Source organism: Xenopus laevis, chromosome 5L, assembly GCF_017654675.1.
Source record: "Xenopus laevis strain J_2021 chromosome 5L, Xenopus_laevis_v10.1, whole genome shotgun sequence".
NCBI classification, from domain to species: domain Eukaryota; kingdom Metazoa; phylum Chordata; class Amphibia; order Anura; family Pipidae; genus Xenopus; species Xenopus laevis.
The window spans coordinates 28,375,777-28,399,167 of NC_054379.1; the positions used below are offsets into that span (position 1 = coordinate 28,375,777).

General features: G+C 38.0%; 1 protein-coding gene across 4 annotated transcripts in view; it reads right to left on the bottom strand.

The window, feature by feature from the left end:
* The window catches only part of LOC108716574 (kinesin-like protein KIF16B), a 163,066-nt gene that overhangs the window by 122,036 nt on the left and 17,639 nt on the right, over positions 1-23,391 (bottom strand). For all 4 annotated transcript variants that reach the window (XM_018262802.2, XM_041562627.1, XM_041562626.1 and 1 more), the window contains exons 2-9: positions 22,474-22,543; positions 20,436-20,549; positions 19,592-19,708; positions 15,845-15,942; positions 12,581-12,690; positions 9,579-9,721; positions 3,654-3,822; positions 2,481-2,612 (exon numbers count right to left, since the gene is read on the bottom strand). In XM_018262802.2, coding sequence (XP_018118291.1) covers positions 2,481-2,612; positions 3,654-3,822; positions 9,579-9,721; positions 12,581-12,690; positions 15,845-15,942; positions 19,592-19,708; positions 20,436-20,549; positions 22,474-22,543 — 953 coding nt within the window. The remainder of the gene's footprint in view (positions 1-2,480; positions 2,613-3,653; positions 3,823-9,578; positions 9,722-12,580; positions 12,691-15,844; positions 15,943-19,591; positions 19,709-20,435; positions 20,550-22,473; positions 22,544-23,391) is intronic.

The window sequence follows — 23,391 nt, forward strand, 5'->3', positions numbered from 1 at the left end:
AAGTCTCACAATTTCATATGCATATGCAAATTAGGATCAGGATTCCGTTCGGCCGGGCAGAAGGATTCGGTGCATCCCTACTAATTTTATTCATGACCTTGGGGCACATTTACTTACATGAAAATGTTAGCTTTGAAAGTCTCCACCAGACGTTATTTTGTGACGAATACGCTTATTCATCAAAATGTGCAACAAATCTCGGCTAGAGAACGTTGGGAATACTTTTGTCAGCGATGTCTCGTTGGTGCGAAAATTTGACAAATTATTTTCTCTAGCGTTTCTTCATTGGCCCGAAAATTCATTGGTGTACTTATGCTAGCATCAATTAAAATTCAGTGGGTATATAAAGGTCATATGTATGTATTAGTAATGTTGGTGAAATAGCTGGAAGTGACCACTACTTATTAAAAATGTCCAAGGAAGCTAAATGAAGACAGAGATCCTCTATTGTCCAATGCCATGAGCCCACCCTAAAACAAATGTGGCATGAGCTTCAAATGTTAAAATAAATAAATAATATATTTTTTCACAGTTACAACGTGTAAACATAACCCCATTTTAAAATATGAAAAAACTGCAGCATTTTTTTTTGCTTATGACTTTTTTTGGAATACAGGAGATGATGTCACTGACATAATAGTCTTGAGGATGTGGCTTCATTGTATTAATTCGCCAGTCAGAAGCTGGCGGAAAAGATTTTGGCTAAAAGGATAACGAATTGAAATTTTCACACTTTGATAAAATATCGGATTTACAATCATTCACCTGAACAAAAACTCACCTGGCGAAACGCAGTGAAAATTCGCCAGCAACAAGGTAATTCACTAGCAAAGTGTGTTGCTTGTCTTTTAGTAAATAGTCTGTGTAGTAGTGTTATTTCTTTTTAGTGAAAATTAGCTCTTTAGTACAGGTATGGGGGCCTGTTATACGGAATGCTCGGGACCTGGGGCTTTTCACATAACGGATCTTTCCACAATTTGGATCTTTATATCCATCTATTAGAAATCATGTAAACATTAAACAAACCCAATAGGCTGGTTCTGCTTACAATAAAGACTAATTATATCTTAGTTGGGATCAAGTACAAGCTACTGTTTTAATATTACAGAGAAAAAGGAAATCATTTTTTTTAAAAATGGATTTTTTGGATAACCTGGAGTTTATGGGAGACAGCCATTCCGTAATCCGGAGCTTTTTGGAGAACGGGTTTCCAGATAATGGATCCCATACCTGTAAATGTGCCGCTATGTGAGCCAATATGATAAAGGGCCTACCTAGAATTACAATTGTTCCTGCAGTACCATGATTTCTACAGTGTGATATTTCTGCTGGCATAGCTTCTCTGTCTGCAGGCTATGAGATGACAATAGACCATATTATTTCGTTTCTAGGCTACACCCCTTTCCAGCGCCTTATTAGGTCTATGGAACAACAGGTGGATATGGCAACTGATAAGAAAAGCTGTAGCAAGCCAGCCTAAGAGATAAAACACTAAAAACAAAATAATTTTCAATTCATCTCCTAATTTGCTTTAAATGGTAAATAAAAAAAACACAGGTATGGCATCTATTATCCGGAACCCCGTTATCGAGAAAGATACGAATTACGAGACTCCTTTTCCATCAAAGAGTCATTTTTCATTGTATTAATTCGCCAGTCAGATATAGATTTTGGTGAAAAGGATAACAAATTTAAATTTGCACACTTTGATAAAATATCAGATTTACAATGATTCACCTGAGCGAAAAATCGTCTGGCGAATAGTGGTGAAAGTTCGCCAGCGACAACGTAATTCGTTAGCAAAGTGTGTTGTTCGTCTTTTAGTAAATAGTCAATGTCGTTGTGTATTTTCTTTTTAGTGAAAATTGCCCTAGAAAATAACTAGGGTTCAAATTCCCCTAGCAACCATGCATTGATGGAATATAAATAGGAGAGGCCTGAATAGAAATATCATCTATTATCCGGAATCCTGTTATTGAGAAAGATACGAATTACGAGACTCTTTTTATCAAGTAATTCAAAAATGTTAAAATGATTTACTTCTCTGTAATAATAATAAAACAGTAGCTTGTACTTGATCCAAACTGAGATATAATTAATGCTCATTGGAGACAGAACAGTCTTGGGTTTAATTAATGTTTAAATGATTTTTCAGTAGGCTTAAGATATGGAGTTCTGAATTAAGGAGAGGCCCCTTATACGGAAAACCCCAAGTCCTGAGCATTCTGCTTGCAGATCCCTAAATTGGTTGTGTGATTTATTATTCTAATTATCAGGATATTTCTTCAGCTGTTTGCCATTCAGCGTAAAATCCTAAAATCACACCGGCATTTAGAGACCATGAAAGAATGGCCAAAGAAGCATTATTGAATGTTTTCGGCCAAGGTTTTCAAAGGGAAGTAAACAAATCTGTCATTGGGTGAATTCAGCAGTAAGCCTCCAAAAGTTAGATAAGAACTAGAGGAAATTGAAATGCTTACTGGCAATCATTATGGTCTTGGAGTTTCCTCCCAGGCTATCTTTTAAGAGCCAAGTCAGAACAGAATCCCGGTAAGGCACGAAGACTTGCTTTTTCTTAGCAAGATGGTTGGCTGCATCCTGAGATAAATCAGCTGAAAAAGAGAGCAAGAAAATGAAATGACTGCAAATATTTCTCTTCCCTTTTTGTAGAAAAAGAACACCCTTAGGGCATTTTTACAGTTATAAACGGAGAGTAAGATATTAACCATGAAGTTGCACAGAGAAAAGAGCTGCGCCTACTGACTGCATTGCTAAGGACAGGAACCGTTAGAGGCACATTTATCAAAGGTCGAATTTTGAAATCATGTCAGTTTTTAAAAACTCCCCTAAGGGTAAGGTCACACTGGCAGATTCGGGAAGATTTAGTTGCCCGGCGACTAATCGCCTCTTCTTTTGGGGCGACTAATTTTCTCAAACTGTTTCCGCCTGCTAGAATGAGAATTCGCCTGCGGCATGGCACTCGCGGCACTTCATTTTCCGAAGACGCCCAAAGTTTTCTCGTGAGGCAACTTCGAGCGATTTCGGAAAATTAAGCACTGTGAGTGCTATGCCGCAGGCAATTTCTCATTCAAGCAGGCGGAAGCAGTTCAGGGAGATTAGTCGCCCCCATAGAAGAGGCGATTAGTCGCCGGGCGACTAAATCTCCACGAATATCCCAGTGTGACCTTACCCTAATCACCCATAAATTCGACTAGTTGAAATTTATTAAAAAAATATAATTTTTTAAATTCGAATGAATTTTAACAACCCAAAAACTAGAATCGAATTCAAAATTAAATTGTAAAAACTCGATACGAATTTAAAAAACTGGAATTGAATGTCAGAAAGGCTACAAACATCACCAAAATGATCCCTGGACCTCTGCCATTGACTTATACGGTTACTCGGCAGGTTTAAGGTGGGCGAATAATCGAATTCGAGTTCTTAAAGGGCCAGAGTATGACAAATCTCGAAATTCGAATTAAAACTCGGATCGAGTTCGGATAATTCACAATTCGCATTTGAGAGTTTTGACCAAAAAAAAAAAAAAATTTGAAAATTCTCATTTTCACTTCAACCCTTAATAAATCTGCTCCTTAATGTCAACCACACACATAAATGGAAGAATTACAGCGATAAATGTAGGTGCCTACCTAAGGCAGAAATGACATTTCCCAGAGTGACTAAGGATTTATTAATGTTCCCTCCTTCCTTCAGCCGCACACCTGTAGCACCAGTGGCATCGGCTCTCTCGCTTCCAGCGAGATCCACTAAATGAATCTTGCTAACTGTTTCACAAGGCATTTCAGCATCAAATTTAGCCTGGAAAAAAGAGGAAAGAAAATGAGTAAATTATAATTGCACACCATCCTGCTGTAGTCACAAAAGTGGGGCTAACAGCAGTAAATATACTCTGCCTTGCAAATGTATTCAACCCCCTTGGCTTTTTACCTATTTTGTTACATTCCAACCTGCAATTTAAATGTTTCTTAATCTTATTTTATGTGATGGATCGGCACAAAATAGTTGGTGAAGTGAAATGAGAAAAATTATTATTATTGCATTTTCCAGACAATTGGCTTTGTGGGGGAAAAAAAATATATCAGATTTTCAGGATTTTTCCTCAGTTTTGATTTTTCACCCGAAAACTCTGACTTCTTATGCTTTTTGCCCAGGGGTATTGCACGAAACCCAGCGCACATCAAACAAATCATTGGGACTTCTCCCATTGACTTATATGCAACCTCGACAGGTCTGAGATGCTGGATTTTCAGATTCAGACTTTTCCATCCTCAGGGTTTAATGAATTCCAAAAAATTCGTGATTTTTAAAAGTCCGATTTTATAAAAAAAAAAAAAAATCACACATTTTTCAGGATTTTTGCATTGGGAGTTTAGTAAATAACCCCCATAGTGTATGGCTACCTTTGTACATCCACATCCACAGTTCACTTTCCCTCATGGATTCTTCCTCGCCCACATACATTCCCAGTCTAATACTCTCACACCACCACTAACTCATACACTCCGGATGAACATTCATATACCCAGACACACAATTCATTTTCAGGTTGTCACATGTAAAAGTATTTGAGGAAGTAACTTTATTCGCCGGCACGTTTCTTTAGGGTAAGGGCACACGGGCAGGTTCGGGGCGATTAGTCGCCCCGGCAACAAATCTCCTCTTCTTTGGGGCGACAATCTCCCTGAACTGTCTTCCCCAACCTTCCTACCGGCTATAATAAAAAAAAAAATCGCCATTGGTGTTTCGTCTTCCAAAGTTGCCCGAAGTTTCCTTGTGAGGCAACTTCGGAAAACAAAGCGTCGCGAGTGCCTTCCTGTAAGGGTGGTTACCGACTATTAACCCCTCACATAAACGATCTCGAGCCAGAATGTCGTGAATAAAAATGTTTTCTTTTCTTTTAGGCACACAAATCCAAACAGCCACACTCACAGTTCAAGTCATGCATCCAACATCATTCAAGATAAAAGATAGTACATCTTAAGATTTTCCGTTTGACATCTGTCAGAAAAATGATCGGCCAGGTTAAAAAATCTTTACCGGTCCCAGTGCAATCTATCTATGTTTGCAGGGCCAAGCAGGCAGCTACCCTTTGTTTTCCTGGCAAATGGTCTTTTTAGTTGATGTACGATCATACAATCGTTTCGAGATAATACGATGACGATCGGATGTTTTAAAAATCTTCACATCTATGGCCAGCTTAACAGTTCCCGTACCAAGATCCCATAGGGCCTTTCCCGGATGCTAGGGCGGGTTTAACACTCACAGCTCCGGTCTTTTCTTCTGCCTGGTTCGGTAATCCAGTGCAATTTAGCACCCTTTTACCATTTCGCCAAGCCTTCCAGTCTCAGTAATCTGGTGCTCGACCCTTTACTATTCCGGCCCGGGATCCACCGACAGTGCTTTTCCTTGCCTTAAGCCCTATTAACCCTATCCTGTGTCTTCCCTTCACTCTGGGTCCCTATCTTGTGGGATATCCACGGGAAACTATTTCCACTAGACTCCTAGGTGGGGCAATAAACTACTCATTAAAGTCCAGATAGGGGAATTGGGTAGAGGCTCTGGCCTAGACACTCGCCAGTGAAATAGTCAAAAATAAATGGAAAGCCAATACCTTGTCTGCTACAAACGGGTGAATCCCAAACTTTATTCCATGGTGCTCACAACACTTCAATGAACATTGAAGTGTTGTGAGCACCATGGAATAAAGTTTGGGATTCACCCGTTTGTAGCAGACAAGGTATTGGCTTTCCATTTATTTTTGGGGGCAATAAACTACCCATTCTAACTTCCCTAACTCAGACACCTAGCGCCTGCTATACTGAAAGCTTCTATACAAATCTCTACCTTTTTCCTTCTTTGTTTAGGTCTCGTTCAAAACAGAGCTTCCATCTCTGGCAGCATCCTCCCATCAACAGACCTTAACTCTAGGGTGTGGCTCCCTTTTATACCCTTTATCACCTCTAGTGGTGGGGGAACAAATTACATTTTTTACCCATGTGCACTACCTGGTGGCCAGTTAAGCACATAACACTCCCAATACTTTTAACACATGCATTCATACATTATTTAACTATGTTTTGAACAAAAATCAGTTACATCAATTTGTTCACCCTCTTACAATCCCACTGGTGATTTTTCATTCTAGCCGGCGGGAAGGTAGGAGAAAGCAGTTCCCCTATTTGTCACCCTGAAGAAGAGGCGATTTGTCGCCAGGGCGACTAATCTCCCCGAATCTGCCTATGTGCCCTTACCCTTATACAGGCATAATGGCTGATACTATTTCCCCAATAGTCTACTGCAAAATAAATATGTACTTCCATTGTAAAAGGAAAGATATTATCATGTTATTACGGAAACAAATGAACTTTTTTGCCTAGATACAAGCTGCAGATTCATTTTCCCTCACGCCACTCTCTGCTGGACCCCTTCCAATCTGGCTCTGGCCCAGACAGACACATTTTTAAAATTAATTTGATTGCTTTGTAGGTTTTGCTGCAGCTGAGTCCAAGGATTGTGTCTGGCTGCTCATCCTCAGCAGCATCCCTACAAAGATTCACTAATATGTATCTCTTGTGTCGGTAATACTCTCTCACGGTTTATTTGCTCCTTGTCTCCTGGGATGCTTATGAGTTTAATTCTTTCACACTAATGCCTATGCAAAGCGGCAAATATTCTTCCTGCTTTGACATATTTCTGTTTCAGTAAAAAAAAGCATTTATGAAAATGAACAAAATAAACTAAAAAATGCATAATAATAACGTAATGCTTTAAAAACACGACGGGGGAAAATACACGAGATGCGGCTTGGACAATAAAAAATACCAGTATAAAAACTCATAAACACTTATATAAATACTGTACAGGTATAGGATCGGTTATCTGGAAACCCATTATCCAGAAAGCTCCACATTACAGAAAGGCCGTCTCCCATAGACTCCATTTTATCCAGATTTTCAAAAATGATTTCCTTTTCCTCTGTAATAATAAAACAGTACCTTGTACATGATCCATAATTAATCCTTATTGGAAACAGAACCCGCCTATTGGGTTTATTTAATGTTTACATGATTTTCTAGTAGACAAGTTATGTAGATCCAAATTACGGAAAGGTCCGTTATCTGGAAAAACCCAGGTCCGAAGCATTCTGGATAACAGGTCCCATACCTGTACAAATATAGTGGGGTTATTTATAAACACTGAGCAAATTTAACTAATAACCAAACTTTTTCAATCAGTTTCCAGCCTATGAGCTTCAGAAGCCATTTGGGCTCAGCCTCCAACACAGTGGGGGTCATTTATAAACACTGGGCAAATTTGCACCAGGGCAGTAACCATGGCAACCAATCAGATGATTGCGGTCAACTTGCAGCTGGCTAATAAAAGCTAATCACTGATTGGTTGCTATCTGATTGGTTGCTATGGGTTACTGCCCAGGTGCAAATTTGCCCAGTGTTTATAAATGACCCCTTGCTGTGTCGGAGGCTGAGCCCAAGTGGCTTCTGAAGCTCATAGGCAGGAAACTGATTGAAAAAGTGTGGTTATTAGTTACATTATAGGTTGGTATAAGGCTGCTAAGAAAAATGATCCATTTGCAAATGCTGCAAAACGGCATAAGCAGTAAAGTAAAGTCAGGCTTAAAGTGGACATATACCTTTTGGCACAACATTGCATACAATTGTTCTTCTGAGCACTTTTGCGTTAGACAATTATTTTATTCAATTTGTTGCCATGATATTAGCAGTGGAAACTCTGCAAATATCATTGGGTCTCACATGCACCCCTTTCTGTTATTGATGCTTCCCTGCTCAGTTCTATTGCTCAATGTGACAGAAGTGATAAATTAAGCAGGGAAGCATCAGGAGAAACAAATGGAATTATTCGAGCACAGTAAATTGCAAAAATACTCATAAGAACACTCTGAGCGGTTTTAGGTTACGTTGTGTTAAAGGCCCATGCAAGCCTTAAAGGAACAGTAACACCAAAAAAATGAAATTGTTACACTATAATGTACTACTATAGTTTATATAAACAAGCTGCTGTGTAGCCATGGGTGCACCATTTGAAGCAAAGGTTACGTAGAAGATAACGGATGCACTCTGTAGAATCCCATTGCATTCTATAGGGATGCACCGAATCCAGGATTCGGCCTTTTTCAGACGGATTCGGATTCAGCCAAATCCTTCTGCCCGGCCGAACCAAAGCCAAATTACAGGGAGGGAAATCGCGTGACTTTTAGTCAGAAAACAAAGATATGCAAATTAGGATACGTTATTTGGCCGAAACTTTTGAAGGATTCGGGGGTTGGCCGAATCCAAAATAGTGGATTTGGTGCATTCCTAGTATTACTATCACATAGCTTATCTGTTATCTATTAAAGGAAAACTATATCCCCCCCAAACAATGTAGGTCTCTATAAAAATATATCACATAAAACAGCTCATATGTAAAACCCTGCTTCATGTAAATAAACCATTTTTGTAATAATATACTTTTTTAGTAGTGTGTGCTATTGGGAAATCATAAATAGAAAATTGCCATTACAAAAGAATCCTAGGATTCAAGGTGCACACAAACAAACCTAACCATGTTAGGTCACATGAGCCAATTAACAGACAGTTCTGTCTTTTGCTTTCACACTTCTTCCTGTTACAGTTAGAGCTGCAGTATTTCTGGTCAGGTGATCTCTGAGGCAGCACACAGACCATCACAAAAGGGTGGTTCAAAGCAAGAGATGTAAAAGGCCAATATTTACTTAAATATATATTCCAGTTTGGCAAGATTCTTAAATATGTCACTTAATTTGATAGTAATATCTGTTACTCAAGTATTCATTTTGAGGGTAAAGTTTTCCTGTAAGTAGACTGTACCTTTCTACTTTTTTAGCTTGAATGGCTGCTTCCATGGCTACACAGTAGCCTAATTTATTTATTTATTTTTAAAATATAGTAGTGGTTTCTAAAGCAAATACCCCAATTTATTGCAACAGTACATTATATTTAGGGATGCATTGAATCCTGGATTCGGTTTGGGATTCGCCTTTTTCAGCAGCATGCGGACGAATCCTGCTGCCCGGCCCAACCGAATCTGCAAATTAGGGGTGGGGTGGGACATTGCATGACTGTCACAAAACAAGGAAGTAAATTTTTTCCCCCTTCCCATCCCTAATTTGGGTATGCAAATAAGGATTAGGATTCAATTCGGTATTCAGCCGAATCTATCGATTCGGGGGTTTGGCCGAATCCAAAATAGTGGATTCGGTGCATCCCTAATTATATTTGAAGAATTTCAAACTGCTCTTATTTTGTGCTTACTGTTCCTTTAAGAAGTCTCTAAGTGCATTGGATGTCAGGAACCTACAATACGAGCCTTCTCATATGAATATCAGTTCCAGTATACTTCTGGGAGTTGAAATCCTGAAGCAGACGGATGCCTATGCCAGGACTGCACTTTAACGCAATACACATTATGATGTATATATTTTTTTTTTTTAAATACTCATAAAGGTCACAGTAGGTAGGGGCAATTGTAGATAAAAAAAAAACTGCTTGCTTTACCTGAGTAAAGTTGATTGTAAAAATGGCATGGGATCTGCTGCTCACATCATTCATCCCTGTGGCAGCAGTGGTCCTGTTGATATTTCCAGCATCCATTAGTTCTTCCACATCACCATAATTCTGAACCAAATGCTTTGACAAATCTGGAAACATATAAAGAGGAAAATATTGCCAAATAATAAGTGATAATACCTTATTTGAAAGCACTTAACTGGATTTTCTCTATGAAAAATGGAGGTGGGTTTGATACATCTCCCTAAAAACCTTAAAGGGGTGGTTCACCTTCAAGTACTTTTAGTATGTTATAGAATGGACTATTCTAAGCAACATTTCAATTGGTCTTCACTATTTATTTATTTGTTATAATTAATTAATTGCCTTCTTCTTTTGACTCTCTTCAGCTTTCAAATGGGGGTCACTGACCCTGTTTAAACAACAAATGCTCTGTAAGGCTACAAATATATTGTTATAGCTACTTTTTATTAGGGATGCACCAAATCCACTATTTTGGATTTGGCCGAACCCCCGAATCCTTCGCCGAATACCGATCCGAATCCTAATTTGCATATGCAAATTAGGGGTGGGAAGGGGAAAACATTTTACTTCCTTGATTTGTGACAAAAAGTCACGCAATTTCCCTTCCTGCCCCTAATTTGAATGTACAAGTTAGGATTCGGATTCAGTTCGGCCGAATCCGAATCCTGCTGAAAAAGGCTCAATCCTGGCCGAATCCCGAACTGAATCCAGGATTCGGTGCATCCCTACTTTTTATAACTCATCTTTCTATTCAGGCCCTCTCCTATTTATATTCCAGTTTCACATTCAAATCAATGCATGGTTGCTAGGGTCATGTGGACCCTAGCAACCAGATGACTGATATTCCAAATTGGAGAGAGGCTGAATAAAAAGCTCAATAATTCAAAAACCACCAATAATAAAAAATTAAAACCAATTGCAAATTGTCTCATAATATAACTCTCTACATCATACTAAAAGTTGATTTAAAGGTGAACAACCTCTTTAAAATAAATTGCAACTTTACGCAACTTTCCAAGATGCATTAAATACACATGTTTACTGGTTTGAAAGTAATTTGGAAATAGCACTGGTATGAAAGTAGTGTCTGTCGCCTCCTATTCTCTGCCCTGGTGACTATTGATGTAGCAGTAGCCAGTCAGGGCAAGAACAGATGGAACCAATAATAGCAGAGAGCAGTCATAGGAAAGCATATGCATTGCCCCCACTCCATACTAAACACCTTTTCTTAGAATGCCTTTAAAACTATAGCACATGGGGCGTGTGAAGTGGAGAAAAGCCCTGTCCTGGCTGGTATGGGATCTGTTATCCAGAATGTTCGGGTCCTGGGGTTTTCCGGATAATGGATTTCTGTAATTTGGACCTTCATACCTTAAGTCTACTAGAAAATCATTTTAACATTTATCAAGGGTCGAAGTTTTTTTATGGTCAAAACTGTCAAATTCTAGTAGGGAGTTATTCAAATTTGATTTGAGGTGTTCAAAAAAATTTTATTTCATTTTTGAGATTTATCATACTCTGGCCCTTTAAGAACTCAAATTCGACTATTCACCACCGAATTGTTGTTTAAGTCAATGGGACAGGTCCAGTGATCAATTTGGAGTTGCTTACAGCCTTCCTGACATTCGGAGAAAAAACTCGAATCGAGTTTTTAAAATTCGAATCAAATTTGAGTCCCAGTGCATTGGAATGGACATCTGATGCACACACAAGACTTTGAGATGATGGAAGGCTTGCCTTAATAACATAGTGCACAAAATGGCTCCTGCCTGCTTGCTATAATGATGCATTCCCGGACGGAAGGAAACAAGATTCAAATAATTTATATAGTGCAATTAAAGTTAATTTTGCTTGACTAATGTGATAAAATAGGATTTGGAATACTTATTTCGGATGACAGGTCCCCTTTAAATAACTAGTTAAAGTGAATGTTTAGCCTCCCTATACAAATATTATTCAACAAACACATTCATCAACCACCAAGTAGCAACTCTGAAAAAGTAGCAGATCTTGCCCCGTCTAGTAATAGCACATAGCAACCAACTAGTAGCTTGTATTTAGTGGTCAGCTATTTAAAGGGATCCTGTCATCAGAAAACATGTTTTTTTCAAAATGCATCAGTTAATAGTGCTACTCCAGCAGAATTCTGCACTGAAATCCATTTCTCAAAAGAGCAAACAGATTTTTTTATATTCAATTTTGAAATCTGACATGGGGCTAGACATTTTGACAATTTCCCAGCAGCCCCCAGTCATGTGACTTGTGCCTGCACTTTAGGAGAGAAATGCTTTATGGCAGGCTGCTGTTTTTCCTTCTCAATGTAACTGAATGTGTCTCAGTGGGACATGGGTTTTTACTATTGAGTGCTGTTTTTAAATCTACCAGGCAGCTGTTATCTTGTGTTAGGGAGCTGCCCCCATTGCTACACAGCAGTTTATTTATATAAACAATATTAATGTTTCTGAAGGAAACACAGCAGTTTTACCAGTGCAGGGCAACACTACATTATATTTTTATTACTTTAAAACTCTTTCATTTTTTTATGTTACTGTTTCTTTAAAGGGATATTGTCATGGGAATTTTTTTTTTTCCAAAATGAATCAGTTAATAGTGCTGCTCCAGCATAATTCTGCACTGAAATCCATTTCTCAAAAGAGCAAACAGATTTTTTTATATTCAATTTTGAAATCTGACATGGGGCTAGACATATTGTCAATTTCCCAGCTGCCCCAAGTCATGAGACTTGTGCTCTGATAAACTTCAATCACTCTTTACTGCTGTACTGCAAGTTAGAGTGATATCACCCCCCTCCCTTTTTCCCCCCAGCAGCTGGTTAACTGGTTGCTATGGGTTATTGGACCATATTTACACATTTCATTAAGCAAGGAATCTTTTTTATTCAAATAATTGGTTTAATATAAATGTATCATTTAAAAATTAAGAGGGGAAAAAAAAACCTTACCCACCTTCAACATATGGGCCCTCTTTTGGATGCTCTCGGACTCTCAAATTAAATGTTTTTGATGACTTCCTTCTAAGCAGGTCTCTAACTCGCTCGTTATATATTTCTAAATAACTGGAGGAAAAACATCTTTGTTAAAACCTGTACATCGCAATACTTTTGTATTTTGAATTTTGAAATCATCATGTATAAAAATATGGTTTGGATTCTTTATTTTAGCACGTTACAAACAGCACCACACACATTTGTGGGCCGAATGTATGGACACTGTATAACTGGCCATATGCCTCAATGGCCACATTAAAATCACAAAGCTTTTATTAAAAAATTACTTACCGAAACTCTGCTTGCGCTCCTCTTCAGAAAAGGCTATCACGATCCATCGTGCGGAGCTCGATTTCTCCACCCTGGCTATCTCCTATATAGCTGCACGATGGATCGTGTTTGCCTTTTCTGAAGAGGAGCGCAAGCAGAGTTTTGGTAAGTTATTTCTTAATAAAGACTTAAAGTTTAATTTGCCTTGGTGGGTTTTTTTGTATACTAATTTTTTTTAAAATAAATGTTGATGTTACTGGTCCTTTAAGTTAACATTTAGTATGTTATGGAACCACTAGTTCTAAGTGACGTATCAATTAGTCTATATTTTTATAACTTTTGGTATGTTATAGAATGCCTAATACTATAACTTTTCAGTTGGTATTCATTATTTATTTTTTATAGTTCTTAAAATGTTTTGCCATTTTCCAGTTTGGGGGTCACTGACCCCATCTAAGGCTACATATGTATTGCTTGCTTCTGCTACTTTTTATTACTTATCACTCTATTCAGGGCCTCTCCTATTCATATTCCAGTCTCTTCTTCAAATCAATGCATCGTTGCTAGGGTAATCGGAACCATAGCAACCAGATTGCTGAAATTTCAAACTGGAGAGCTGCTGAATAAAAGCTAAATAACTAAAAAAAACACAAATAATAAAAAATGATTACCAATTGCACATTGTCTGAGAATTTCAATACATCATACTAAAAGTTAATCAAAAGTGGTGGTTCACTTTTAAGGTAACTTTTATTATGTTATAGAACTGCCAATTCTAAGCAACTTTTCATTTGGTTTTCATTATTTTTTTTTATAGTTATTTGCATTTTTCTTCTGACCCTTTGCAGCTTTCAAACGGGCGTCGCTGACTCCCTTCTTAAAAACAAATACTCTGTAAGGCTTCAAATGTATTGTTACATTTTATTACTGATCCTTCTATTCAGACCCTCTCTTATTCATATTCCAGTCTCTTATTCAAATCAGTGCATGGTTGCTAGGGTAATTTGGACCCTAGTTACCAGATTGCTTAAGATGCAAATTGAAGAGCTGCGGAATAAAAAGCTAAATTACTCAAAAACCTTCAATAATAAAAAATGATGAACACATTGCAAATTGTCTCAGAATATCACTCTCTATATCATACTAAACATAACTCAAAGGTGAACAATCCCTTTAAAGACAAACAACCCCCTTTAATAATTTGTATATATTAAATTCTTTGGTAGCTATACTAATTGTTAAAGATAGATATTCAAATGCATGTAACACACTGATGTTACTTTAAAGTAAAAGGCGGAGGATTCAGGAAAGGAATCCTCCATCGCGGAGAGCAGAGTTACTACAGGGTGCCTCCTGCAGATGGATGGTCGCCCTGTCGCCTCTTATGAAGAGGACAGGAAGTGGAGTTTCGGTAAGTTATTTCTTAATAAAGGCTTTGCAATTTAAAAGAATGTTAATGTTAAAAAATGTTAATGTTACTGGTCCTTTAATTCCTACATAATACACAATGCACACCTATTCACTTGCCACTTTCATAATTAGTGTTCTGACAGAGCCCCCTTTCCCAGTCTTCCATAATTATTCAGGTTTGTTATAGCCTCGCCTGGCTTAGAATTTTGTTTTCATCTGGCTTTAGTCTCATTTATTACTTTATGACTTCAAAGGAGCAATGTGAATGTGTCACTGTCCAACATAAGTTAGCATTTTTGAGTTAGCGTTTTTCAAACGGTGCCATTGCAGAGAAAATAAAGAATTAACCTGAACTGCCCCATGAAATTCTTTGGCTGGCCAATACTTTTTTTGTGGCACTCCCTCCATCCCATGTTTATTAATTGGAGTACTTCGGCCTCCTCCCTGTTACAGAGTTTAATTTCCTATAGAAGGCAGGGAGGAGAAATCCAGCACGGTGGATCCCAGCCCTATCGCCTTTTCTGAAGAGGAGCGCAAGCTTGTTAAGTTATTTATTAATAAAGACTTTGCGATTTTAAAGTTAAATATGTCTTGGTGGGTTTTTTTTTCGTTATATACAAAAAAACATTTCCGAATCCGAATACTAATTTGCATATGTAAATTAGGGGCGGGTAGGGATATGACATGACTTTTTGTCACAAAATAATTATTTTTTCCACTTTTTCCTTTCCTGCCTATAATTTGCATATACAAATTAGGATTTGGTTCAGTATTCGGCCAAATCTTTCACCAAGGATTTGGCCGAATCCCAAATAGTGTAATTGGTGCATTCCTAGATGTTACTGGTCCTTTAAAGTGAGGTGCACTAATATTGTGAGTTCCGTGACTTGCTTTTATTTCTCCTTTTTCTAAAATTTTTGAGATTTGAGATCTGCATTTTATAAATACAGAATTACCACCTTAAAAAGTGACTCCATCTAGCTTTAGGATAAAGCTCCTCAGTCTATGTAAAGGAGATGACTGATGAACAGTTTGCAATACAATTTAACAGACCTTGCTATGAGAAAGGAATACAGTTATGGCATCTGTTATCCAGAATGCTCTGGACCAGGGGTTTTATGGATAATGGCTCTTTCTGTAATTTGGATCATCATACCTTAAATCTACTAGAAAATCATGTAAAAATTAAATAAACCCAATAGGATTGTTTTGCCTCAATAAGGATTAATTATATCTTAGTTGGGATCAAGTACAAGGTACTGTTTTATTATTACAGAGAAAAAAGGATGTTTATATTAATCTGGATTATTTGGATAAAATGGAGTCTTTTGGATAAAATGGAGTCTATGGGAGATGGCCGTCCAGTAATTCGGAACTATCTGCATACTTAAGCATTTCAGGATAACGGATCCCATACCTGTAGATCCTTTGCTTTTCCACATTATTCCTAGGCCAAATTATAAAGATCATTAATGTCTCAAGGCGCTCTTTTCCTGGTATTATTAATATGAAACCGTCTCCCGGTCCCAAATTGCAAACCTACCTGACTTCTGTACGAAAAGATGCATCGCCCCATCGTGTTGTTTCAGCAATTCTGCTGAATAAACCTTCACAGATCCTTGGGATTAATCCAGAATCACCCTGGGAGAGCAGACAATACAAGAGACCTGTTACAATTGAGACTAATTACTACAAACTTAGAAACACACAATTTTTAAAAACACATAACACACTGTAGCTTGTTCTTTGCAAATTAAACATTTTGAGGTCCAAGAGAGATATCTGGTATGGTCTGGGTCCCTGGAAATACTTACTACAGTACCCTGATTTTAAGTTTTCCCACATTTTTACATTTTTAATTTGTGGTCCCAACAATTTATAATGCATTTCAATGGGTGCGTTTTCCTGATTTTCAGTAATGTTCGCAAAGACTGCTTTTTTTTCCTCTATGAATGTTATTATTTGAGAAATATAGAGGTTTAAAATACTAACCAGATATATATTTTGCCAAGGTTCTGCCTGTAAATGGTCAATTCCAATTAGTCTGCCCCTTATACAGTCCTGCACCAATCACTTTTTGCTTTAGGTTGTGTATGTGACTGACAGAGAGTCTTCCATAGTGTAACATTAACACTGCAATGCTTAACCCTTGTTATTAACACAGTAAATATTGTACCTCAAAGTAAAATGGACTCCTGTGCTTATATCCTTTCACTTATTTGAACACATTTTCCTGATTTTACATTTTCCCGTATTTTACATAATTTTTTCCTGTTCCCCTGAAAATGGAAAATGGGGGTTCTACTGTAATTCCATTACTCGCTGTCATTTTGCTCTGCTTTGTTCCTCAAGGGCCACTTGCACACATTTAAGAAAAGGATAGCCAAATTGCATTAAAGGAGAAGGAAGATTAAAACTAAGTAAACTTTATCAGAAAGGTCTATTTACATATGCCAGTAAATCCTCAAAGTTTACTCCTCTGTCAAAAAAAACACCACGTTTCTTTCTTTCTAGTGTGAATACATGGGCTTCTTCCTACTTTCATCTTTAACCTCCAGGGCTAGGGCTTGAACATGCTCAGTTTGCTCCTGTCCAACTGGCAGGATAGAGATAAACTGCACCCTGCATTGTTTAAATCTCAAATTCAGACTCTAATCCCCTGTATCACACCTGTGATCCCCCTGTATTGTTCACACTTGTGACACCTCTATTGTTTATATCCTAAAGGCCTGTACTGTTCACACCTGACACCCAGATTGAAACTGCCCACATTGTTCACCTGTTCACACTTTATTCAAAATGCTAATGGTGCACCAGCACTGTGTCACTGTATGTAGTACAGAGAGCGAGAGCTTTCCTTGTCGCCTGCTCTGTTCTGCCTTCCCTCCCTGCAGGGCTGGAACTGGGGGCAGGCAGAGTAGGCGCCCACCTAGGGCGCAATCATGGGGGGGCACACTTTTAAGGGGAATTTCCTTTCTTTCTTTTTTAAACCCTGATTTGCTTGGCCTTTAATAGTTTTTCAACTTTATAAACCTCCTGTTCCAGACAGAATCACTCCCAGCTCCCTTTTGGCAGCTGCTGGCACAGGTACATATTTGTGGGCAATATCTTGGCTGCTACTTGCACAGGTAAACAGATGATATGATGGATATTTGGCTGCTGCTGGCACAAGTACAAATTTGGAAGCAATAGTGTGTATTTTTTGTCTGATGCTGGCACAGGTACAGATTGGGGGCAATATAAGGGATTGGCTGCTGCTGGCTCAGGTACATGGGGCAATATGGTGGCTGCTGGCACAGGTACACAGATGTTTGAGGGCAATATGATGGATTTTTGGCTACTGCTGGAAAAGATGCAAATTGGGGCAATACGATGGATTCTTTTGGTTGCCGCTGGCATAGGTACAGATTGGGGGTAAAAATATGATGGATGTTTTGGTTTATGCTGGCACAGGTACAGATTGGGGCCTGGGGCAATCTGAGGGATTGACTGCCATTGGTATAGGTACAAATGGAGGCAATATGATAGGTGCTGGCACAGGGGGCTATATGACTGGTAAGGTGGGAAATGGTAATGCAGGACTGGGTGGGGGAGGCACTGATTGAAGCCCTTGCCTAGGGTGCAAAAATACCTTGGCTGGCCCTGCCTCCCTGTGTGTGCCATTCTCTGCTTACCCAGTCCTGCTTGCCCTACCCTACCTATGGGATGTAAGCCTGTTAGGGGTTTGTTAGCATTTGGAAATTGTTGTTAAGGGCCCCTAAGGTGTTTAATCATGTGTTGGAGGGTTGTTGTATTATCCACAGGGGAGGATGAGGCATATGGATTTAAGGGTGTGTTTTTAACATGACTTCAATTTTTCACATATGAGTGATGAGGGATTTCCCTGCAGTGAGCACCAACCATTTGGTTTTTTGGTGTACTACCACCGTTAATGTGGATACAATCTTAAAAATTCTTGTGGTAATATGGGTGTGGTTTAATGTGGGTGTGGTTTAAAAGGGGAGTGGCCAACACTGGCTTCCATTATCGGAACTCCTCCACATAGGCCAGTAAAATTTTGGCCCTCGGTACCACAGAACTTGGACAGCACTGTTCTACAGAATAAATATATCTTTCTATCTTGCACTATTGCAGCTAATCTATTGGCAATAAACCACCTTGGTAGCTTTCCTTCTCCTTTAAGTGGGGTTCATGTGTTGTGATTATGGTCACAGTCGGCATTTCAGTACATCCCACCATGTGCTTTGAAGAGCTATTACAGCACAGTATATATATGTAATCTGCAAGAATATTATAACTACAAAGACTTGGCACAATAAAACAGAATCCCATTAGGCATTTATAAATGCAATATGCACTTTATTTCCTTTTAACAGAGAAGCAGGCACTATGGTGATCACTGGAGATTCCTCTTAGCATCTGTTTGCTAATAAATAAAATGCACACATATTGACCTTGCTTCAAATAGCAACAATAAAAAAAACTTGTGTGAACATTTCAAAAGGGGATGGCTATAAACAACCTATATGCAGATCTTGAAAAGACAGAAAGAAATTAATACAGGTATGGGATCCGTTATCCGGAAACCCGTTATCCAGAAAGCTCTGAATTACAGGAAGTCCGCCTCCCACAGACTCCATTTTAAACAGATAATTCAAATTTTTAAAAACTATTTCCTTCTTTCTGTTATAATAAAACAGTACCTTGTACTTGATACCAGCTAAAACAAAATTAATCCTTTTTGGAGGGGAATAAAATCCTATGAGGTTCTTTGTTAGTAGCCTTAAAGTATGGTGATCCAAATTATGGATCCCTTATCCAGAAAACCTCAGATCCCAAGCATTCTGTATAACCGGTCCCATATTTTATATGTTTTTAAACTTGCAAAAAAGAATAAGTAGGAGGCAAACGTTGGTGAAAACATTACTTATAAAACATATCACTTTTGACTGAAGCAACCTGCAAACAATGACAGACTCCTCGTTTTATTCAGCTGGAAAAGTTCTTTTCATTTTTTTATTCATGAAATCCTTTTATATCTTACTTGGGATCAAGTACAAAGTACTGTTTTATTACGACAGATAAAAAAGAAATAATTTTTAAAAAGTTGGATTATTTGATTATAATGGAGTCTATAGGAGACGGTGTGTCTGTAGTCTGAGCTTTCTGGATAATGGGTTTCCGGATAATGGATCCCATACCTGTTCTGATGATGGGAAAATGTACCCTTTTGCCCATTTATTAAAACTACCTTGAACCACTTCTGTGTGCAACCAAAGCTAACACATACCGGGTTACCCATCATGGTGTAAGATTTCCCAGAGCCTGTCTGTCCATAGGCAAAGATACAGGCATTGTATCCTTCAAATGCCGATTGCAGGACATCTGTCCCGAGGTCTTTGAAAACCTTTAAAACAACAAAATGGACACACATCTGAAAACACTTGTTTAAAAATATACTTTTGACTATTTGTTTCTATTGTGGAAAAACATAGAAACACCAGATAATTTGCAATAAAAAAAAAAAAAAAACAAAACACAGGGGAGGTTGAAAAGTGTAGTGGGCCACTCTGTACTTACACAAAAAATAGGGAGAAAAAAAACAAGATAATTTAAAAAGTCCAATAGAGAATGAGTTAGTAATCTGAGAAAAGATGTGTTCAATAGGCATACAATCTAATTCAAATGTAAATAATAAAACAAATATATGACATCCATGATATAAACCACTGGCACTATTAGGGTCAGTCCCCACGAGCAGATTCAGGGAGATTAGTTGCCCCAGCGACAAATCTCCACTTCTATGGGGCAACAAGTCGCAACTGCGGGCGACTTCGGAAAATGAAGCGTTGCATGTACATTGCCGCAGACGATTTTCATTTTAGCCGGTGGAGGGCAGGGGGAAGGCAGTTCGGGAGATTGTCGCCCCGAAGAAGAGGCGAATTGTCGCTGGGGCAACTAATCACCCCGAATCTGCTTGTGTGGCCTGACCCTTATGCCGTAGATTCTACAACCCGCAGCGCTAAAGATTCATCTCTTAGTTAACTTTCTTTTGTGCACATTCGTTACTCCTTCATTAATAAATTTCCAGTGTAACATACACTATCATACAATACTTAACATGCAAAACTTACCCTTTCTTGTGATGCAAAATCAATATTTTTACTATCTACAGAGAAATAGGAAAAGTCATAGGTGAATGTTTTGGTCCGCTCCCTTCCCAAATCTCCAGAGAGTACATCTGGGATCTGAAAAAAGAAATTGATAATACAGTGAAACCTCAATTTTAAGTACCCTGATTTTAAGTTTTCTCGCATTTTACATTTTTTTATTTGTCGTCCCACTAATTTTTTTTTTTTTCTATATTCTTTATTTAACCAGTACAAAAAGCATTTCACATACAATCGACCGACATGAAGTGGGTGGATTAAATCCACAGTGATATAATATCATATCGTGCAACAATCACAATTTTCGAACATCAACTGAGTGCAGATCCAGATATTGCCAAGTTGCATGGATATAAAATCATCTAGATAAGTGTGTATTATATTAGGGATTATCCATACATCAAATATTAATCACTTCAACAGTCAAATGTGCAAAAGTAATAGTACCGAACCGTATTAATGCTCCTTGCCATTTAATTATCAGAAATAGAAGTGGAAGAAAAAGAGAGAGAAGAGAAAAAAAAGAAAAAAAAAGGGGGGGGGGAGAAAAGACGCCAGCGAGAAAGAGGGTGCTCACTGCAAAATTAAAATATGCAAAAGAGAATATAAGAAAGGAAAGAAGAGAAAAGAAACATCCAGCTGTTCCGAGGTGCCTTTCCCAACAGCAATATACATACAATGCAAAAGGTCTAAATGAGAATCCTAGGATAAGACAAGGCAGTGGTAAGAGAGCTCCTAGTCCGTTTAACGGAGAGAGTGGGGTGGTCCCACCAATTTATTATGCATTTCAATGGGTGCATTTCCCTGTTTTTAGGTAATGTTTTCCAGAATTTATCCATCAAAATTTTGTCCTGATGTTCCCAAAAACTGTTTTTTCTCCTCTATGAATGTAATGATTTGTGAAATAAAGAGGTTTAACAGACTAACCAGATGTATATTTTTTTGCGAAATTGAAGTTAAAAGTTTATGTTACTGGTCCTTTAACACATTTCCTTGATTTTACATTTTCCCGGATTTTACATAATTTTTTCCTGGTCCCCTGAAAACGTAAAATGGGGGTTCTACTGTATTAATAAATCCATTTGTTACTAGAGTGTATTCATAACTTATCACAACAGGGCCTCGGCTAGACTAAAAATGTAGCCTGTGTACTGTAACCAGCAAGTTATGGTTATAATTTGACATTGCATGGCTGCTTCGCAGGTGGATGGCACTGGGTGTATTCTTATTAAAAATTCCTTTTGTAAGTACAGGTATGAGATCCGTTATCGGGAAACCCATTATCCAGAAAGCTCCGAATTATGGAATAGCTGGCTTCCATAGACTCCATCATAATCAAATAATCCAAATTTTGAATTTTTTCTCTGTAATAATAAAACAGTACCTTGTACTTGATCCAAACTAAGATACAATTAATCCTTTTTGGAAGCAAAACGATTTGGGTTTATTTAATGTTTACATGAGTTTATAGTAGACTTAAGGTATGAAGTTCCAAATTACAGAAAGATCCTTTATCCGGAAAACCCCAGGTCCCGAGCATTCTGGATAACAGGTCCCATACCTGTACTTTTCTGAAACTTTGGAAACATGTATTTTTCCATGCATGTTCCATACTTTCAAAGCCATGTGAGAAAAGTATACAAAAATAATTATATTTATGGCTTAACAATGCAGCACATTGGCCACCTTTTTAAATATTATTCCAGTGCGCTAACCATCTATAAATGTAAATAGGGTTCAGCAGAAAAAACACATTCTTCCTACAGAGTTCTGGTGACTATAACTCCCACTTAAAAGTGGAGTCTTCAAAGGTTAAAAACGGTTTGATTTATTAGCAGACTATATTTTAGTGTTAATTTACCTTTTAATCTTGCAACAATTGATAAAACAAGCACAAAATAATGGGGGGGGAGGGTAAGGTGCTTGCCTGTCCTATACCATTTCAATATTTTGGAAAAGACTAACACTGTTGCTAAAACAGAAAAAAACACATTAGACTTGCCTTAATATTGGTGATTGTTGTCTTCTTTCCTTCCATCTCAATAATAAATTTAGCCTCCAGATCCTTCTCCCTTTGAAATAACACAAAAAAAAAAAAGAATGTAATGCTGATAATGCAGACATAAACCAAACAAGAAAAAAGGCAGAGTGTAATACAATTTTTATATGCATACAGTATGTCTAGACGTAATTTTAAATCACACTATATAAAGAAATACAACATATAAATCAATAATCCCAAGCAGCTCCCATTGATTTCCATCAGATTTCACTATCACTAGGGACGCACCGAATCTGGGATTTGCCCTTTTTCAGCAGCAAACCGAATCCAACTTTTCAAGACACAAACAAGGAAGTCAAAATGTTTTAAACTATGTACATATCGATTTTTACACCTTTTTTTCTGATCAAGCCTACTTCAGATGATGTCACTTCCGGTTTACAGTGACAGCACTTCCTGTTTTACTCCCTTTTTTCTGATCACGCCTACTTCCTATGATGTCACTTCCAGTTTACAATGACAGCACTTCCTGATTCTTGATGGTCTGCAGGTCCGGGTTGCGGATAAGGTACTTGCGAGTTGGGTTGGGTAGCGGGTTCAAGCGTAAGAATGCAGGGTTGCGGGTCCGGGTTGTGGATTGCAGGTAATTTGTAAATGGTATTACAAATTACCGGCAGCTACATTGCCGGTAAATTTGTAATACCGGCCCCGGCCCTAGCAGGTGTTTTACCGGCTAGGCCTACCTACACACCAATATTACAACTAAAAAACATACATTGATGGGTTCAAGAATAAGAATGTAAATGGTAGAATGAACAGAGTAATAAAACTACACCAAAAATCATGACAGAATCCCTTTAAACACTTAAGGGGTTATGTAATACTAGACATTAAGCCCGTTAAATTAACGGGCGCTAG